The sequence below is a fragment of the Clarias gariepinus genome, chromosome 9, assembly GCF_024256425.1.
Source record: "Clarias gariepinus isolate MV-2021 ecotype Netherlands chromosome 9, CGAR_prim_01v2, whole genome shotgun sequence".
In the NCBI taxonomy this organism is placed as follows: Eukaryota; Metazoa; Chordata; class Actinopteri; order Siluriformes; family Clariidae; genus Clarias; species Clarias gariepinus.
Window position 1 is genome coordinate 14,915,035 of NC_071108.1, and position 20,191 is coordinate 14,935,225.

Below are 20,191 nucleotides of genomic sequence, written 5' to 3' on the forward strand. Positions count from 1 at the left end.
ACTGGAGATACATTATCTAAGCTATAACAAAATGTTGACTCTAAATATTCAGTCGCTTGATCGAGTTCTGTGGAGTCAGATGGCGATCCAATCAAAGTTGGTTTATTTGATGTGAACGTATGTTTACAGCTGTAGCACGGTGCTGTGCGTACATTATTACTATGACACACTTTAATCCAGACAAGACAGTGATCTGAGGTAACTTCAGACTGTGGAATTGTAATTATGTTTCTTATACTTAATCTGAAGGATATATTAAATCTAAAGTGTGACCTGCTTTATGAGTGGGTCCTACTACACACTGATTTACTCCTACTGAGTCCAGTATGGACATAATTTCTATTCTAAAAGGGGCTTCTGGATTCTTAAAATGAATATTAAAGTCTCCAGCAATTAACACTTTGTCTACAGAAACGACAAGGTTTGAGAGGAAATCTGTGATCGCCAGATTATCGTTTTTAAGGAACTGTGCCTCCTCCTCCTCTACCAGTTAGCCGAGGCTGGTGTATGTAGCTGTATCCAGGAGGACTAGCTTCATTCAGAGCTACATACTCGTCCTGTTTATTCCAGGTTTTAGTTAAACATAATATATCAAACTCCTGGTCTGTGATAGTTTTATTAACAAAAACTGTTTTAGATGCGAGAGATCATGTGATTTCAATTTGCTTATGTTTACAAAATAGCGAAAACAAACAAACAAACAAACAAAAACAAAAAACAAAAGCAACTCAAAAAGTTACGACAGGGTAAGGTTGGGTAAGAGGGGTGGTTATTCCTCCAAATATACCCCCCTCCCGCACAAACCCTTTAACGCGTTTTCTACGACTTTTTAAATTCGGATTCTGTCCAACTCTCGGTTGCTCGACTCCTTAAAAACCTAGATCCAGGTCGGAAGTTAGTCTCAGACAGGAGAGCAGGAGAGCGCTGCGGCTTCGCTCCGCTGGCTGTTTTCCAGTGAGGGAAAATCTCCGAGCACGCGCACACACACACACACACACCCATTCGGGCGATGGCCGTTCTCCAGTCCGACATCGTGTCTCTCTGAGGCTCTGACAATGACGAAGAAACCGGCCAACCGGGACCTCTCTCGCTCTCCGTCGCAGGAGAAGAAGAAGCCGAAGGTGGGTTTCGTGGGAGTGGATGGCGGCGGCGCGGAGACGAGTCGGGACGGCGCGCTGCTCATCGGGAGCGGGGAGAGCGCGCGCCGGAGCTCCAGCGCCAGGATGGGGCTGTACAGAGCGCGAGCGAGCTTGGGCGGCGCGCGCGGGAATCACCGACGCAGCGCGGGCTACCGGAAACTGCAGAATTTCCTTTACAACGCACTGGAAAGACCGCGAGGCTGGGCGTTCGTCTACCACGCTTATGTGTGAGTAAAGCCGCCGCACTTAGACACAACACGGCGCCGTAATGCGTCGCTTAGAATATGGGCAAAAGTTTTGCAACAGCTGCACGTTTTGCCGCAGAACGCGGTTTCCCATCCCATCCCATCCCATCCCATTCCCGCACCCCGCATCAGTGTGTAGGTTCTGTTTTACTCGGCACATTGCACATGATAGTCCTACACTTTAAACATCAGCGTGAAAGCTGTATGATTTAACCTGACAATGATAATGATAACGTTTGTACTGCGTTATTATTTTTTTAATTAATTCAAATGATTTGCATATTGGCGTTATTTTCTTGGAGATAAAGGGAAACGTGTGATCCTAGCCAGAGACACACCTTTTATGCAGATGAGGATCTCTTTTTTTTCCCCCCGTGAGGTGCCGGTAGAAAGCCGCGAGATGCGCGTGACCGCTTACGTTCAGCACTGGTCAGCTCCAGCAGCAGCAAGAAAAAGAGCGAACTGCTGCTGCTCTCTCTTTTCCTCAAACACACACTGAGAAAGAAAGAGAGAGAAAGAGAGAGAGAGATTTGAGCCAGTGCAGTGCAGTGCAGCCTTTGGACCGCTTATTCTAAGAAATCTTTTCATTACTCTAACTATTTCATATCCTCACTGAGATTATGACCCCTGCACTTGGCAAGCTGATCTTACTTAAGTATAACAGTAAGGCACTGGTTTAGTATAAACATATTTGTTGCATGTAGCTCTGCATTGTTAAATGTATAGGTGTATAATCCGAATAAAACATTCAACTATGTCTACTTTTCTAAAACATGCCATATTTAATATAAATTTAAATTTTATTTGTCACATACACAGTCGATATGCAGTGAAATGCTCAGAGGACCGCCTGCCCGTGACCTTAAAATAAAAAACTATTATTAGGAAATAAATATGGGAAAAAAAATAGAAAAAAAAGTTAACTAAGAAAGAATAAAATATTTGTACAACACAAAATACAAAATATACAATATAAAAAAAATATAAGAAAAATAAGAAAAACCTAGCTGTACAATATAGAATGAAGTTGTATATAGATGGAAGTTGTACAGTGGGGGAAATAAGTATTTGATCCCCTGCAGATTTTCTAAGTTTGCCCACATACAAAGAAATGAAGGGTCTATAATTTTATCACAGGTTTATGGTAAAGGATTGAGACAGAATATCAATCAAAAATTAAAAAAAGGACCTGATACAAATGTTATAAATTAATTTCAGTGAGGAAAATAAGTATTTAATCCCCAAGAAAAACATGATTTAGTACTTGGTAGAGCAACCCTTACTGGAAAGCACAGTGGGAAGATGTTTCTCGTAGTTGTTTACCAGATTTGCACACATCTTGCAATACATTTTGATCCACTATTTTTTACAGATTTTTTTCTAAATGTTTAAGGTTTCTTGCCTGTTGCTTGGCAACTTAAAATTACAGCTCTGTCCGTGAATTTTTTATTGGATTAAGGTCTGAAGACTGGCTGGACCACTCCATGACCTTAATGTGCTTGTTCTTGAGCCACTCCTTTGTTGCCTTGGCAGTATGTTTGGGGTCATTTCCTAACCCTAACCCTAACCCTAACCCATGCAAAACCCATCTTCAGGAGGTTCTCATCCAAAATTTTACAACACATGGCCTCATCCAATGGCCCCTCAGTGCAACATTGGAAGTCAATCTGTACCTTTAGCAGAAAAACAGTCCCAAAGCATAATGTTTCCACCTCTATGCTTGACTGTAGGGACTGTGGTGTTCTTAGTGTCATAGTCAGCATTTTTCTTCCTCCAAGAACAGCAAGTCGAGTTAATGACAAAGAGCTCAATTTTGGTCTCATCTGACCACAGCAGTTTATTCTAATATTTCTTTGTTCATTGGCAAACCTCAGACGGGTCCGTACATGTGCCTTGCTGCGCTAAAGGATTTCAATCCATGCAGGCGCATTGTGTTACCTATGGTTTGTTTGGAGAGCTGGTCGCTTCGTCTATGAGGTGAAATCTTGCATATAGGTCCATTAATGATTACTATGTATTTCTAGCTGATGGTCTTGTAGCCCATTCCAGCCTTGTGCAGGTCTAAAATCTTGTTCCTGACTTGCTTTGAAAGCTCTTTGGTCTTGCCGATGGTGGTGAGGTTTAAATGAAGGATAGAGATTTTGTGGACAGGTGGCTTTTATACACATACCACATTGTTGTTGGGAGCACCTTCTTAAATTAATATGTGTACCACAAGAGCACATAACCAGTCTGTGAGAGCCAAAATTATGTTTTTTTTGGTTGGTAGGGGATCAAATACTTATTTTCCTCATTGAAATGCAACTTAATTCATAAAATTTGTATCATGTGCTTTTTCTGGATTTTTGGTTGATATTCTGTCTCAATCCTTTACCAGAAATCTATGATAAAAATCATAGACCCTTTATTTCTTTGTAAGTGGGAAAACTTAGAAAATCTGTAGGGGATCAAATACTTATTTCCCCCACTGTATATAAATAGAAATATCCAGGGTGTGTGTAAATATGCCTGAAAGAATTTAAAGTGACTGAAAGAATTTAAAGTGACTTTGTGCATCAGGGATGTCCATAAATGTGCAGGTGTGCAGTGACCACTAGTGTCAAAGAATATCCAGAATGTCCAGAGTGAGTGCAGGAAAAGAAACATATGGTGGGCCATCTCATTGTTGTCAGTGATCAGGCCCACCATGACGGTGTCATCAGCAAACTTGATGATGGTGATGGAGTTAGTAGTGTATGGTGGTGGAGTATCATTACTGTAAATACATTACTGTGGTCTGGACTCTGTGTCCTCAGACTAGTGACAGTCATGAGTATACCAATGCTTTGGCTGTTTGTATGGCATCATGCTTATGCAGTAAGACCAGTAGTCTATACAGTACTGCATGCAGAGGTTCCTTAAGGGGGGTGAATGAGTGATATTTCCTGAGTAGGCAGGGAACCCAAAAGGACCCCAGGGAACAAGAGTTGTTTAGAAGATTGAAAGTTTTAAGTCTTTTATTTTTCATTCTCCTTTCTCCTCAATTATGACAGAGTTTAATGACAGACAGACTATTATTTTTTATGGCAACAATCATAGTAACAGTTTTCTTTAAGCAGAGCTCAGACTCCTCTAAAGCCACAGAAAGCAGAAGTAATTGAAATACATCATTGAGAGTGTCCCATTAGCTCCAGCCTCTATAGTACATTAATGCTCATCTAATTTCTCGACCCGTCTGATATGATCCAACGACATGATGCAGCGCTGAAATTTAAGCCCTATAATATGACTAAAGCCATTTCAGTCATATTGTAGCTTTCAGTTTCTTTGTTCACTCTAGCCCTTATGTTTCTAACTTACAGGAACTTCAGCCATCTGACATCTGCCTATGTGTGGCAGATTTTTATATTTATAAACTCACTGAGCCACCATTTCTAGCCTTGGTATTCTTATATATTTATTTGGAGGAGGGCAGTATGCTGACTTGAGCTTCTAAGGTATTATTTTTGCTACCTTTCACCGGTGTTGTGATAGCTTACAATACTGTCCTATTTAACTGTTGTGTAAGGCTAAAGAAAAGGGGTGGTTTGCGCTGAATTTTTTATTATGATATTTAACAGAGCATTTTAAATATATATACTCACCGGCCACTTTATTAGGTATACCTGCTCTTTATAACAAACATCTAATCAGCCAATCATGTGGTACTGCATTTAGGCATATACAGTAGACATGGTCAAGATTATCTGCTGACGGTCAGACAGAGCATCAGAATGAGGAAGGGTGGTGATTTAAGTTACTTTGGACGTGGCGTGGGTTGTTGTGGGTGCCTGACAGGCTGCTCTGAGCATTTCCGAAACTATACCTGGGATTTTCATGCAAACCATCTTTAGGATTTACAGAGAACTGGCTGAAAAAGAGAAAATATTAAGTGAGCGGCATTGCTCTGGTCAGAAATGCCTTGTTGATGCCAGGGGTCAGAGCAAAATGGCCAGACTGGTTCGAGCTGATAGAAAGGCAATAGTAACTTAAACTCTAAAAACACACATTGTAAAACCTTGGAGCAGAACAGTGACAGCAGCAGTGGACCACAACATGTAACACCCCTGTCAGCTAACAACAGGAAATCGAGGCTACAGTTTGCATGGGCTCACCAAAATTGGACAACAGAAGACTGGAAAAACATTGCCTGGTCTGATGCATCTCGATTTCTGCTGCATCATTTAAACAGTAAGAATTTAGAGTAAACCACACGAAAGCTTGGATCCATCCTTCCTTATATCAACGCTTCGGTTGTTGTTGTTGGTGTAATGGTGTGGGGATATTTTATTGAACATAGTTTATTGAACATAATTTAAATGCTACAGCCTGTCTGAGTATTGTTGCTAGTCATACCTATTATGACCACAGGATAATACATATTTATAATATATATAAATAAAGAAATGTACAATTTTTAAACATTATAAGGGTACCATATAATGGCAACATAAATTACTTCTGCAGTAGTCAACATAGCGATGCTCTCTGCTTCTTGTTGTACCAATCCACTTCAATTCCTCGTCTATTCTGGTTTAAATTAATAGTGCAAAAATATGTTTATAAGTAAAGAGAAACAATTAACCTCCTTGTGCGTTAGCTGTGTTGAATCCCTCTGCCTACAGGGTTTATTAACAACACAAAAAAAGCACATCACAATTCAGGGATTAAACAGTGCAAATAAATGGCTTTTGTGAGAATAAAATACTGAATTTAAAATACACTTAAGTATGATTTCAATTGTATTGTATGCCAGTCCTTATTAAAACTTTTCCATACTAAAAAAGAGGACGCTAGAATTTGAATCCTTTGTCCTTTCTCTTGATTAGTGCACCTTTCCATTGGCTGATGCTGGCTTGGTATTTAGCAAAAAAAAAAAATGGACCAGCATACCAGTATAATAGAGCTGAGCTCTTTGAACCACAAATACAGTTTGGCTCAAAAACTTCCAATTAAAACATACTGTGAGTTAGACTTTCTTTAAGACTCTTCTCTGTCCTTGGGCTTGTGTTGTGAAATACATTTTTCCTGACTGTCTGAATGGAAAAGTTGGCAGCTGAGGCACCAACACGAATTATGTCCTTAAAAACTTACTTAATACTTTTGTATAAACCTCGACTCAATTGAAAAGCACTTTAGACCATGCTGTTTTGCAGTTAACTGTAAATTCAATTAGTATAATAATAAAAATCCAGCTATTTACATTTCACACATTACTCACCTATTATGTGGAGCGGTGGAGTTTTTCTATGAAACATTTTTTTGAATTAAACTTGCTACTAATCTTAAATTGCCATTGTTTTGCTTTTGCATTACTGAGATTTAGATTAAACCCAATTCAATTCATGTCAACAGTGAAGCAAGCTAAAACTATAGAAACTCAAAAATAACATATATAATAGTGAGTTGTGGTTTCTACCCCTCCAAAAAATGAAAAAAGAAACAAAACACAGACCCCACTGGCTATGTTTTGTACCCCACTTGGTGTCCCATAATAGAATATGCCAAAAGATATTCATCAAAAACAAACTTGCCCCTACGGCAACAGATTCATTACCATCTGGTGTAAAACATTTTCTTATAGGATTCCAGATGTTGTGAACAATTGTTTCAACAGTGGTGCAACCTTCATTAAAAACCATCTGAAATCCTTGTTTATGTTTCAGTGATATTTGAAATATTTTCTTCCTCACGGTACTTGGTACAATATAGTTTTTTAAATCTAAATCGAATTTGAAATTGTCAAAGAAAAACAGAAAAACCCAGTTTATCATATGACCGTGAATAAACTATTATATTTAGATTCGGTAATGTTCTTTCCTTTCAAATCAATAGCTGCAGTTTATAGCAGAGACAGGTTTATAGTTCGTGTTAAGTCTTAATTTTAGATGTTAAAGAGCTCTTTCTGGGAACTGAAATATCAGCTCTCATGAAGTGATGTCTCGTTCCAATAAATGATTAGTGTATCTCGACAGGAGGCAGGCATCAGCTTCCCATTCTCCACTGATCACACACACACACACACACACACATACTGTATACAGAGAGGGGGGGGGTTTGGTCTATCTGAAATGAGAACTGGAATCTCCTCAGCACCAGGTTTCACCTTTGCTAATGTTCTTTTCTCTCTCTGATCTGTAATCACAGGCCTGTTGCTTAACCGCTATTTCTGCACATTTAATATAATTTTTTTTAAAGATTTATTTCATTTTGGGCAGCTGAGGTCTCAACTTTGGCGAGGGCAGGAGGTACTGTACTATCATCCTGATGCCTCTCCAGTCATTTTTGAGCGTTCTTTATGACAATGAGATTTTAAATTAAAGATTTTACTGGTGTATAATATTCTATACTATATTATTTCTGTTACCTGCAGTGTTGTCTGTCTAGTCTAGTATAAGGTAATGGCACATTAGACAGTGAAGCCACATGTTTGGGTTCGCTTGAATGTTCCAGCTTGTTTCTACAAAGATAAATACTGCAGTGAACAGATGGAGATTTCTGAGACAGCAGTTACACAGTGAATTGGACAGAAAGTACAGATTTGCACAAAAGTCTAGGCGAAATATAGCCTAATCAATACAGGAACCACCATGGGAGTAAAATAAGATTATGAGCTGATGAAAGTCTAGCTGTAGAGAGATGTACTGCACATGAAGCACTAAAGCACAATAACACATGACATATTTAAACCCCTAAGATCTATTACCCCTCTCTAGGTTATTCTCTACAATGACAAAGGAAAATGGAGCTATCATTATTGGAATCTACCATAACCGTTTTAATAATCATGTTTATAAAAGAGTTGCTTGTTTTTTGCTACAGTATATTTACTTTACTTCATGAATTATACAGGTCCCTCTGAAACCCTTCTTTTCAGGGGTTCATACATCACTGTGCTTTTAAATCAGTTATTCAATCAATTTAGTTTATTTATATAGCGCTTCTAGCAATAGACATTGTCACAAAGCAGCTTTATTATGATATAAAATTAGATTGAAGTAGCATTGCCTTCTAATTTGCTCTTTCAGCATGCTATTTAATAGTACCTTCCTTTTGCTTGAATCTCTCTCTCTCTCTCTCTCTCTCTTTCTCTCTCTGTGATTGATAAAAGAGTCTGTCTGGATCATGCTGAGTCGTCATGGCTCACTACAGGTTGCATCAAAGCCACCTTAGCTTCATTTAAAATATACACCGATCAGCCGTATCTTTAAATCCATTGATATCAAAACCATCGAGGTGCCACCTGGGCATCTCTAGCCACTTGGGGTGTAGTTCCGCAGGGCGTCTGGGGCTGTGTTGTTGTGTCTGGCACCGGGATGTTTGCAGCCGATCCTGAGCGGGCTGTTCAGTAGGTTGTGGGATAGAGCCTCAGTGGATCAAATCCCTTAAATGCTCAGTCAAATGAGCTTTGGGGATTTCTGTTTCTTTGGGCTCTTTGCCTGCTGGGCCATGTGTGATACCATCATTGACCTTTTCAGTAATGTATGCTGCATCTGCTTTCTGTGGAACAGGACAGGCTGGCCTTTGGTTCTTCCGCTAGTTTAACTGTATATAATTGCTAATCAGTGCTATTCGATTCATCTTACAGTGGTGTTACCGTAATGGCTGATTAGTGTATACTTTCCTAGATTTTAAGCTTCAGTGCGTTTGGTCTGGGATTAAAAGAAAAGAACTAAATTCCTAATTGTTACTACAATGTGGTCAAATCTGGCTCATTTATGTTTTTCAAGAAGACAGACTGGTGGGTAAGAATGCTATGTGAGGTGTAAGAGAGTACTCAAGAAATTCAGTAGCTGTCTTTTAAAAGTCGCACAACCTAAAAAAAAAAACTTACAGTATGTCGCTTGTCTTCCAGTAGCAATGCTTACTCACAAACTTAATAGACCATGTAAAAGAGCTGTCAAACAAACTCTTTTTATTGTAACTCTATGTGTTGTGAGTTGACTCACAGGTAGATTATGAGAAGGTAAAGATATCTTTGGCAAAAGCAAGACACATCACAAAACTATCACCATTTTGGTGTCAAATGCTTAAAAAAAAAAACAACAACTTGAAGTTAAAGTGTTTGCTCCTTTTAATTAATGACAGCAAACTGTGTCATTTAGTTTTCCTACATTTATGAGTTGCCTTTTCACATGTAAAATCTTTTTTCCTCACTAGGGGTAGGGGTTAATCCAGGACTGAAAAAATGTTAATGTTTTAAAATAGTTTGATCCACTTCTACGTGCTACAATGTAACATAATTAACAGATTTGTCCGTTTTTACAGATGTACAGTATACTGTAGGTCTTGAGACTGATCTAAGACAGCTTTGATCGAAAATAGACCTGGATCATACCCTTATTAAACACATTTAATAAATCGTAAATCATTCCCTTATTAAACACATTTAATAAAAAAAACTAATGATGTTTGTTTGTTTGTTTTAGCTTCCTGCTCATTTTCTCCTGCCTTGTCCTCTCTGTGTTTTCTACCATTGAGGAGTTCAAAAACAGCTCAGAGAATGCCTTGTACATTCTGGTAAGTGTTTTAAAATATAATTCTTTTTTTTCCTAGTATGTGCCATGAATTATTATTTCTCAGACACTTTCACGATAAATCTTTTTCCATCTTTCACGCCAATTGCTCGTAATCAGCTACCGTAGCACACTGGAATAAGTGACAGACAGGATATGTTAGCTAGTGTTAAGTGCTGTGAACATGACACAGCATGGATTCTTTGAGTTCTTTTCTGTTAGAAGGGCTGCTGTTAACCTCATCATAGCTGTGTCAGTGGCAGTAGACCTCAGAGGGATTGCATAAAATGCCAGGAGGTTGCATGTCTATATACTGTACATACAACCTCCTGGCATTTTACATATACTGTACATATTTATTCTAACAAATACCTATTGACTGGATAATTTATAAAGTGATTAATATATTTCAGCTTGCAACAATCTTAACCCTAAAGGTTATTTTTTATTTCTAAAACAATCATGTCAGAAGGGTCAAATTATTGACTTGCATTAAGCAAAGAAAGCAACTAAGGAGATTGTTAAAATTACTGTAATTGGGTTTAGAACTGTCCAACAAATTATTAAAACCTGGAAGAATGTGGTTGGGAAAAAAAGTGTAACTATGATTCAAAATCACTTCAACACTTTGTGAAACTGCACTGTAAAATAGTGAAAGTAAAATAGTGAAAGTAAGAGCATTTAAACACACACCACACACACTCAAATACAAAATGTTACTTTTTAATTCCAAAGATTAGGACTAAACAGCTGTGTGGCCATAAGAAATCCACTTGTTAATGAGACCAGGGAGCATAATGATTGGACTTAATAGAAAAAAGTTCATGTGATCTGATGAATCCAGAAGGAACCTATTAAAGGGTGATGGGCACATCAGGGTAAGAAGGGAAGTGCAGGAAGTGATGCACTCATCATGTACAGTATACTGGTCAGTGTACAAGCCTCTAGAAGCAGTGCTATGATCTGGGATTGCTTCAGTTGGTCAGGTCTAGGCTATGTAAAGTTACTGTATGTCAAGTCACCTGATGACCTGAATGTAGTGAATGACCAGTTACAGAAGGGTATCACATCTATGCATTTTTATTTTATTAAGATCCCAGGTTCAAACCCCACAACCACCAAGTTGCCACTGTTGGGCCCTTGAGCAAGGCCCTTAACCCTCAACTGCTCAGATGTCAAATGAGATAAAAAAAAAAATGTAAGTCGCTCTGGATAAGAGCGTCTGCCAAATGACTAAATGTAAATGTAAATGTAAATTGTGAGGGTGGTTCTGGGAGCCTGACGAATCATTTCAGAACCCTGACTGTAACCCCATTAAAAGGCTTTGGGGTATGCTGGAGAACACTCTACAAAGTAGTTCAGCTGTCCCATCAGCTATACAAGATTTCAATCAAAAATTAATGCAATTTGGGTGCAGGTGATTATGCGTCTTTTTCACACGGCAGGAGGGGAAACAGATAGTTGGACGGGTGGGAGGGGTCATTAATGATGCTGGAGCAAATGCTAACCCGACTGGTTCAATCCTACAGAAAAAATCAATGCAGCACAAATTGCTGAAAATAAGTTCAGGCTGAATGCTGATATGGCAGAAATGTATCAGAACACCCAGTGCATCACAGCCAGAGGTGGAAAGAGTAATACATTTTTGTACTCAAGTTAATGTACTGTTACTTCAGTGAATTTTTACTAAAGTACAAGTAAAGTTACCGTTATAAAAACCTACTGTTTCTTTTGAAGTTTTGTACTTCGCTACATTTAAAATCGTATTCATTACTGAGTAAAAATAAATAAATGAAAATGAAAAATAATAAAAAATAATAAATAATGCAACCTAGATGGAAAAAAAATTGCACACCGGAAACCACTGCACTGATTGATTGGTGAACGAATTATCATTTCTCAGACAAATGAACTGCTGGAACACGTTCACGTTTAAAAGTAAAGTAGCTCATTAAAAAATGTACTCAGAGTAAAAGTTACAGAGTTAAGTTTTTTAACAGCAGGGGTGGAATGGGGGGATTCTAGTGTAATTTAAAAAGACAAGGGGATATAAATATCAAACTAGTTGTTTTTAATTAAACAAACACTTTTGCATAATAAAGCTGTTGCCTTCCTTGTGCTTGAAATCAAAGTAGTCGTTAAATATGACCAGGGGTTTGCTTCATAAGAATTTGATGACACTTTGCTTCCAGTTGGGTCTGCATCAGTGGCATCTGTTTTGTCCGTCTGCATCGTTCTTATGAGTTCCGGAGTTCAATTTTTTTCTATCTAGGTTGCATTATTTTTATTCTTTTTCATTCATTTATTTTTACTCAGTAATAAATACGATTTTAAATGTAACGAAGTACAAAACTTCAAACAAAACATACTTAAGCAAAAGTAAACAACTTAAAAACTACTTTAAAAACTAGAAGGACACAAAAAAACTACTCATTTACAGTAATGCGAGTAAATGTAATTCGCTACTTTCTACCTCTGATCATAGCTTGCCATGTATGGGGCTTAGCAGGCAAAGAGTACAAGGCTGTTGATCTGGCCTCCAAATTCCCCAGATCTCAAGTCATTTGAGCATCCATGGGATGTTCCAAATAAACGAGTCTGATTCATGGAGGCCCCATCCTACATCTGACACCCCTTAAAGAATCTGTTGCTGATGTCCTGGTGCCAGATACCACAGCACCACCAGATGTCTTATAGAGTCATGCCATGAGGGGCCAGAGCTGTTTTAGTGGCGCAAGGGGACCCTACAGAATATTTGGCACAACATTTTAAGGTTTAATCTTATGGCTGGACGGTGAATATTGGAATCCGTTTTTTTAAGACAAGGTGTTGCACCGTGCGAACCCATTAGAGCTGTCCTGGTAGTTCATTTAAATTTATTTTTAAAAGGAAAAAGTCTGAAATTGATGTCAATTGAAGGTATCTTATTAAGCATTTTATGTTATGACTCATGGACATGCCATAAGATCCTGCCAACCCAAGTTACATTCTATTTATTAGTCATTCCCAGATTACCAATATTACTAATGCTATTAGATACGGTATTGCTGACACCCAATCCAGGAAATGGAAAAAGATCTTACCGGCTAAAAAAACAAACTATTTCTCAAATTGAATCTCAAATCTGTAAATATGTGACGCAAATTGATTTAAAAAAATTAAAATGTACTTTTAATGGTTTGGGTATTTACTGCACTTTCTGCCTTATTCATAATTTATAGCAATAACGTGGCTTCTCTTCAGCCCTTTTCTGCTATTGTTCTTATATCACTGCCCGCCACTAATGAGCTATGGGATTTTATTGGTAATGTGATACGTCTCCACATCTCCTCAGGAAATTGTGACCATTGTGGTCTTTGGTTTGGAGTACATCATACGGCTCTGGGCTGCCGGCTGTTGCTGTCGCTACAGAGGATGGAGAGGGAGGCTGAAATTCGCACGCAAGCCCTTCAGTGTTATAGGTGAGGACAGTTGTGTTTTTCAGAGAACATGATACACCTCCATCTTCACTTCTGCTGTGGGTTTTCTGCCTCCACATACTTGCTCTTTTCTCTTATGCTCTTTTCTCCTGGGACAGGAAAAATGGGCCTTGCTTGCATTTTCAAGGGAATGAAAGCACAAAGCGGTTTGGCATGCTCTGAACACCGACACTAGAGATGTCAGTAGCATAATAACCATAGCAGAATAATGGCTGTTTACTTGCCCTCTCCATCTGAGCTGCCTTATTTTCTTTTATCAAGGAACTGCAGTAGCTCCTAGAAAGATCTAAGTCACAGATGTCTTTTCTGTTCATCACTCATAATAAAAGGCGTGAACAACGAATAAATGTTTACTTTCAATCAATTACAATTGCTTGTGCCATAGCTATAAGTGTCTTAATAATAGATTAAAAACTGATTACAAGTGTTGCTTTAATTAAAATATTTTTGGAATAAATAGGAGGTTGTTTTGCAAAGAACCAGTGACCTGATTCATCTGTGTTGTAATGACGAAGGGTTGTGTTAGACATGAAAATTGACTAGGGCTTCTCCTGTGCAGACATCATGGTGCTGTTTGCCTCTGTGTCTGTGTTGGCTGCTGGCTCACAGGGCAATGTGTTCGCCACCTCAGCCATCCGCAGTCTTCGGTTCCTGCAGATCCTCAGGATGCTGCGAATGGACCGCCGGGCAGGCACATGGAAACTACTGGGATCTGTGGTCTATGCGCATAGCAAGGTGTGTGACTGCATGTATGTGTTAGTGAGTGATAGGAAGAGAAATGTTCAAAGCCATTAGAAAGATGGCAAAAGTTTGTGTATTCCCTGTAAGGAAGCCCAAATTCCTCAACAAAATAATAAATGAAGGCGAGTCGATTGTAAGTAAAGCTTTATTTTTTTTTATTGAGGAGGACTTTCCTTAAGTAGGTCTGTTTCAGAACCTGTGTCATGCTCTTCATGTTATGGTGTGAATCATTACTATTTTTATTCACAGTACATTGAATAATGTTTGTCAATAATTGAAAACCTGTCCTTACCTGTATGATTTTATTAATTACAGTCTTAACAACCTCCCTTTAGAGTGCATATAAGAAACATAAAATATACCAATGACCAATTAAATGTTTTAATATCCAAAACACCGTAAGAGCTGAATAAAAACAAAACAAACAAACAATAGACATTTCCCTGTAGATGTTATGAATCATTCCCAATGTTAATTAAAACATATACAATAATGTATACGTATTTACTATAAATTACATGACAATGTCATCCCTTTTAATATACATTAAATTATATCTTTGCCTTACTACTGTTTTAATATATTTATACAATATACAATATTTTAAATAGACATATTTAAGCATTTACAACTATATATATATATATATATATATATATATATATATAAAACATTGACAACCTGTCCTTACCTGTATGATTTTATTAATTACAGTTTTAACAACCTCCCTTTAGAGTGCATATAAGAAACATAAAATATACCAATGACCAAATAAACCATGAACTACTGTAAACAATATAACTCAAAAGGTAAAACTACAGTGCTGATAAGGTAATATGTTTAAACAATCTAATTTACCACACAATATAACTGCCAAAAACTGAACCTTGTGCCATTTATCAGCCAGGAGCTGAGAGTTAGGAGAAAGCCTGAAATCATGCAAGTTAATACCTGTATGTGCTCCTTTGTGCACACGGCCAGACGCATATAAAGTGTGCAAACGTTCACAAACAGCGCCACTGCACTTCCTTTTATGATTTTCAAAATAAAAGTCTGTGACATAAAATGCAAACAAATGTAAAACAAATAAGAATAAAGTGTCCATATTAGAATTAACATCAAGGAGGAAACAAAACACAACCATTAAGAGTTTTCCTTATACATTTCCTTAAATAAAGGCCTGCCTTGTTAAACTTTTATAAGCCATCTATGGCAACACTGCTCTCTATTGCTGGAGGTAAAGATAATGTCCCACTTTTGTGCTTGGGGGGGATTAATGGTCATTAACACTCCCACCAAATCATGAGGGATTTCTATGATGTTAAGGAATATCAATTACAAATAATTCTTAAATAAAACAAGGAAAATGACCTTTAGCTCTGCAACGGACAAAAGTGTCCATACTAGAATTTAAGTAATTTATTAAGGATACACTTGGTTGCTTCCGAATCAGCTAGATGGCCTCTAGCAACAGGATCAGCTTCTGGACTGGGCGTTTCATGACGGACAGCCTGTCCGATCACCAAAGCAAACCTTGACTTTTCTCACAAGGCCATCCTTATCTGTTGTAGTCTCTGTAATTCTGCCCAGCTGCCACTCACTTTTGGGAAGATCATCAGCCTTTTCCATGATGGTTTCTCCTACTTTCAGGTTTCTCTTTGCTGTGTGCCAGTGCTGTCTGGTGGCAGTGTTAAATAGATATTCCCTTCGCCAATGACTCCAAAACTGCTCTGTGAGGTACTGAAAATGACACTACCTTTTCCTTGCATAGATGTCTTCTCTAACGAATCTGCCTGGTAGTGGTACAGTAATGCTGGAACAGACTCCATAGTGAGCAAGTTATTAGGGGTGAGGGGGGTCGTTTAGGTTGTCAACTGAGAGTGGTCTACTGTTTACAATTGCCATAGCTTCATAAAACAGTGTTCACATGATGCATCATCCAGTCTGTCAGAAAGAGAGTGTTGAGCGAAAAACATTCCTCAGTGTCCTGATTTGCCTTTCCCATACCCCACTTGTATAACTTGAATGGGGTGCATTTAGGACAAAGTCGCACTGCCTTTCATCTAAGAACACTGTCAAACGATCCACATCAATTTTCTTGAGAGCATTTGTCAGCTCATTTTTGGCTCCTACAAAATTGGTGCCTTGATCGCATTTGATTTGCCGTACTACTCCTCATAATGCAATGAAACAGCGTAGGCTATTGATAAAGGCACTTGTAGACATGTTATCTAGCATTTCCATATGAATAGCTCTGGAGCTGAAACACGTGAAGAGGAGGCCATGCCTCTTGTGCTCTTTTCGACCCTGTTTAATGATGAAGGGACCAAAGCAGTCCATACCACCATATGTGAACGGTGGGGATGGACTAGTGCGCTCTGAAGGTAGGTCGGCCATTCTTTGTTCTTCTGTCGGTCTCCTGAGCTCTCCACATGTCACACAGTGATGTACATGGGATGCCACTGCTCTGCTGATTACTGGAATCCAGTAACCTTGTGATCGGATCTCATTAAGAGTCCCCTTCCTTGATGCTTGACATTCTCATGACATTAAGAGATTATCATCTTTGTTATATGGTGATCTTTGGGAATGATTACTGGGTGTTTGACTGAGCTGGGTAGGGGTGCATTACAAAGCTTTCCTTCCACCTTGAGTAACCCTTCTCGATATAGGAAGGCATCAAGATGACACCGCTTGCTGTTAGGTGACAGCTGGGTACCCTTGCTTAACAACTTGATATCCTTTGCATAGGTATTACTTTGTAAAACCTTAACTGCTGAACTTATTTCCTTTTGCTCAGCGAATGAGGCGAGCCACAGCTTTGACAGCTCCAGACCATGAAGACAGCTTTGACAAGCGGTCTGAGAGGCGGATTCTCGGTTTCTGCTCTCAGAACCTGAGCCTGTTTCACTTCAGGATCTCCAACCTTTAGTGCCATGTCAATATCTGCAACAGGAGGTATATCCTTTTACCATAAGAAACTCGGCATTGATTACTCCTAAAACACCCTCCAAAAGTAATTTTGTATGTCTGCATGTTCCAGCTCCTTTTTAAGCATATTGCTCATTGCAACTGAGATGACAGCAGCTGTCAGTTCAAGCTTGGGAATAGTCTGGACCATAATGGGAGCAACTCTGGTTTTAACTATGACCAAGGCACAATGGATGTTTTCTTCTTCGTTTGTAAGTCTCAAATAGGAACACTGGCCATATCCTCTGTTGCTGGAGAAGTGATGCAGTTCTCTTTTGCTTACCCTTCCAAAGTTGGCAGGTACACAGCAGTGGGGTATACAGTATTGATCTTTTCCAACTTCTAAGGATCAGCCTTCCAATGCTCCCACCTTGGCTGCAATTCTCTAGGAAGGGGGTCATCCCAGCCTGTTCCATGTCTGCACATTTCCTGAAGCACTAATTTTCCAATGAGCAGGAAGGGAGCAATAAAGCCCAGAGGATCATATATGGATGCAACTGTCGATAGTATGCCATGGCATGTTGCTGGTTGAGTTTTGAGGTCAACAGAAAATCTAAATCTGTCAGAATCAACATGCCTGTGGATCCTTAAAGCTCTCTCTAAAGGTGTGCTATCGAAGGTGAGGTCAAATGATTTTACGTCAATAGCTCGTTTAGACATTGGAATGCTGTCCAGGACAACTCTGTCATTTAAGACAAATTTGTGCAGTTCAAGACCACCTTAAGGCACACAATTGTCAAGCCTCCCTTGCTAACTGAATAGCTGCCTCTGTGCTGACTACACTGGTGACACCATCATCTACATAGAAATCTGTTGTGATGAATTTTGAGCCAAGAGGATACATACATTTATTCTCCTTAGCAAGATGTTTCAGACCATAGTTGGCGCATCCTGGTGATAAAGTTGCACCAAAAAGATGGAACTTCATGCTGTATTCTTGTGGGTTTAAAGATAAGTCTCCATTTTTCCACCAGAGAAAACGTAGATATTTTCGATCTGCTTCTTCCACATGAAATTGGTGGAACATTTTTTTAACGTACAGTAGCACAGGGGGGCTACAGGATGTTGTCTGAATCTTACACGGATGCCCGTCAGATTATTAATTAAATTTGGGCCTTAAAGCAAGTGGTCGTTAAGGCTGGTTCCCTGGTACTTGGCTGAGCAGTTGAAGACAATTCTGAGCTTGTCTGGCTCCTTAGAATGATACACCCTATTATGGGGTGACCCCATGATGGGGTGACCCTCCTTCCTTTTCTTCATCATGCACTTCTTCTGCATCACCTCTCTTAATGACCTCTTCCATAAATGCCACACAGTGTTCCTTGTACCTTTTCTCTTTTAGCAATTTACTTTTAAAATTATTGAGTCTTACAATGGCAAGCTGCTTATTGTTAAGCGAGGTCTCTCTTTGAAGGGAAGAGGCATGTCGTAATGCCGGTGGTTGTTTTTCCTAATGCACCGCTGCAGTTAAGTCAAGAAAAGGATGTCATCTTGTGATACAGTTCTATTATCTTCACCAGCATCTTTGAAGTCAGATTCCAATACTTTGATAACATCTGCTGGAATCACTGGGGGGAGTTCTTTAAAGTTAACTCTATGACAGATGGTGTTGAAGCTTTGAAATTCATAGTGTGAAGACAGGCGACCAACAATGCTCCATCCAAGATTTGTATAGACTGCATAAGGTTTGTCGTCTCCTACCAAAAATCTCCTGTTTTGGTGCCAAAGCCCTTGGACAGCTGTAGCCTATCAAGAGACCAACCTCACATTCGTGCAGAGCTGGAATTTTGTCCATGATTGTAGAGAGATACGTTCGTGCTGTGTCACAGGTAGGGATGTGAATATGGTTCACAGGTAGGGATGAGAGCTGTAGCCTCTTATTTAAACCCTGTTACCTTTTCACTTGGAATCACAGGACAGGAGTCAGCTTGTAACTTGTTGCTCAGCTCTCAGTCGACAAACACAGTATCGCGTTGGATATTAAGCAGAGCATAAACAAGTGTTTTGGAGCCCGAATTTCTATCGGTCAGAACTCACACTGGTAAGATCATTGACGTATTGGTGGACTGCTCATTATTTGTAATTTTGATAGATGTGGAATTGGCTCTGTGTTGCCTTGGTTTGAGACTGGTGTAGAGTACTTTCCTTGTGTAATTTTCATCATGCAGACATGTTGGGTGTCTATCTCTACAGGGGGTTCACAGGATAGCCGGTAATGGCAGTCTTTTGCACTGTGGCCTGGTTTCATGCACCCATAGCAGTTTGTTCTCCTTCACATATTTTCGTTTCTCTTCTAAAGATTTAGCCACAAATTTAGGACAGTTGTAAGTCTTATGTTTGCTATCCTTGCAGAAGAAAGACATTTTAAAATTTGCTTTAGGGTTCCTCTGTTCCTTTTACTGTCCTTAAGGATGCATTTTTCTGAAGTGGGGTCAGAGGCATGAAGAGTGCTAAAAGATATGACCGGAATGCATGCAATCTCTGCTTCCATTGACCTGAAGGTCACAAAATCTTTACATTTTGGAAAGTCATGAGTCTCAATCAGTGTCTGCGTGATCTGGCAGTTCCACCACACCGCTGCCCAATCTGGTAATTTGTGAACAAGTTTTTGGTTCTAATCACAGTCATTCGGTATTTCAAGCCTTTTGACATGTGGCATATCTTGATGACATGCATTCAAGAAGTCAGATAATTCTCTGAAACCATTGGAATTCTTAGGTTGAATCTTGAGCCATTTGGACAGTTTTTCTCTAAATGCCTTCTGTATAACGAATGGCTGTCCATATTTTTGGTTCAGCTTGCTCCATGCATCCTTATAAGCCTCATCATCATTCCTGTAGAAAATGCCATCAAGAGACTTATGAGCTGGCCCGCCAACATACCTTTTTAAATAATGCAGCTTGTCAGCAGAAGAAATGGCCTTTCCATCAATAAGTGATGCAAAAGCAGCCTTCCACTCAATGAACTGGATAGGATCACCACTGAAAACAGGCGGTTCTGTTGTAGGCAGCCTGTTCAGAGATATGCTATCTTGTACAGCTTGAGCAAGTTGAGATATATCAGATTTTAGAGATGAGGATGTC

General features: G+C 39.1%; 1 protein-coding gene across 2 annotated transcripts in view; it reads left to right on the top strand.

The window, feature by feature from the left end:
* The first annotated feature begins 1,037 nt into the window (after positions 1 to 1,037).
* The window catches only part of kcnq2a (potassium voltage-gated channel, KQT-like subfamily, member 2a), a 48,185-nt gene continuing 29,031 nt past the window's right edge, over positions 1,038 to 20,191 (top strand). For both annotated transcript variants that reach the window (XM_053503519.1, XM_053503520.1), the window contains exons 1-4: positions 1,038 to 1,366; positions 9,832 to 9,922; positions 13,253 to 13,379; positions 13,957 to 14,132. In XM_053503519.1, coding sequence (XP_053359494.1) covers positions 1,056 to 1,366; positions 9,832 to 9,922; positions 13,253 to 13,379; positions 13,957 to 14,132 — 705 coding nt within the window. In that variant the 5' untranslated portion in view covers positions 1,038 to 1,055. The remainder of the gene's footprint in view (positions 1,367 to 9,831; positions 9,923 to 13,252; positions 13,380 to 13,956; positions 14,133 to 20,191) is intronic.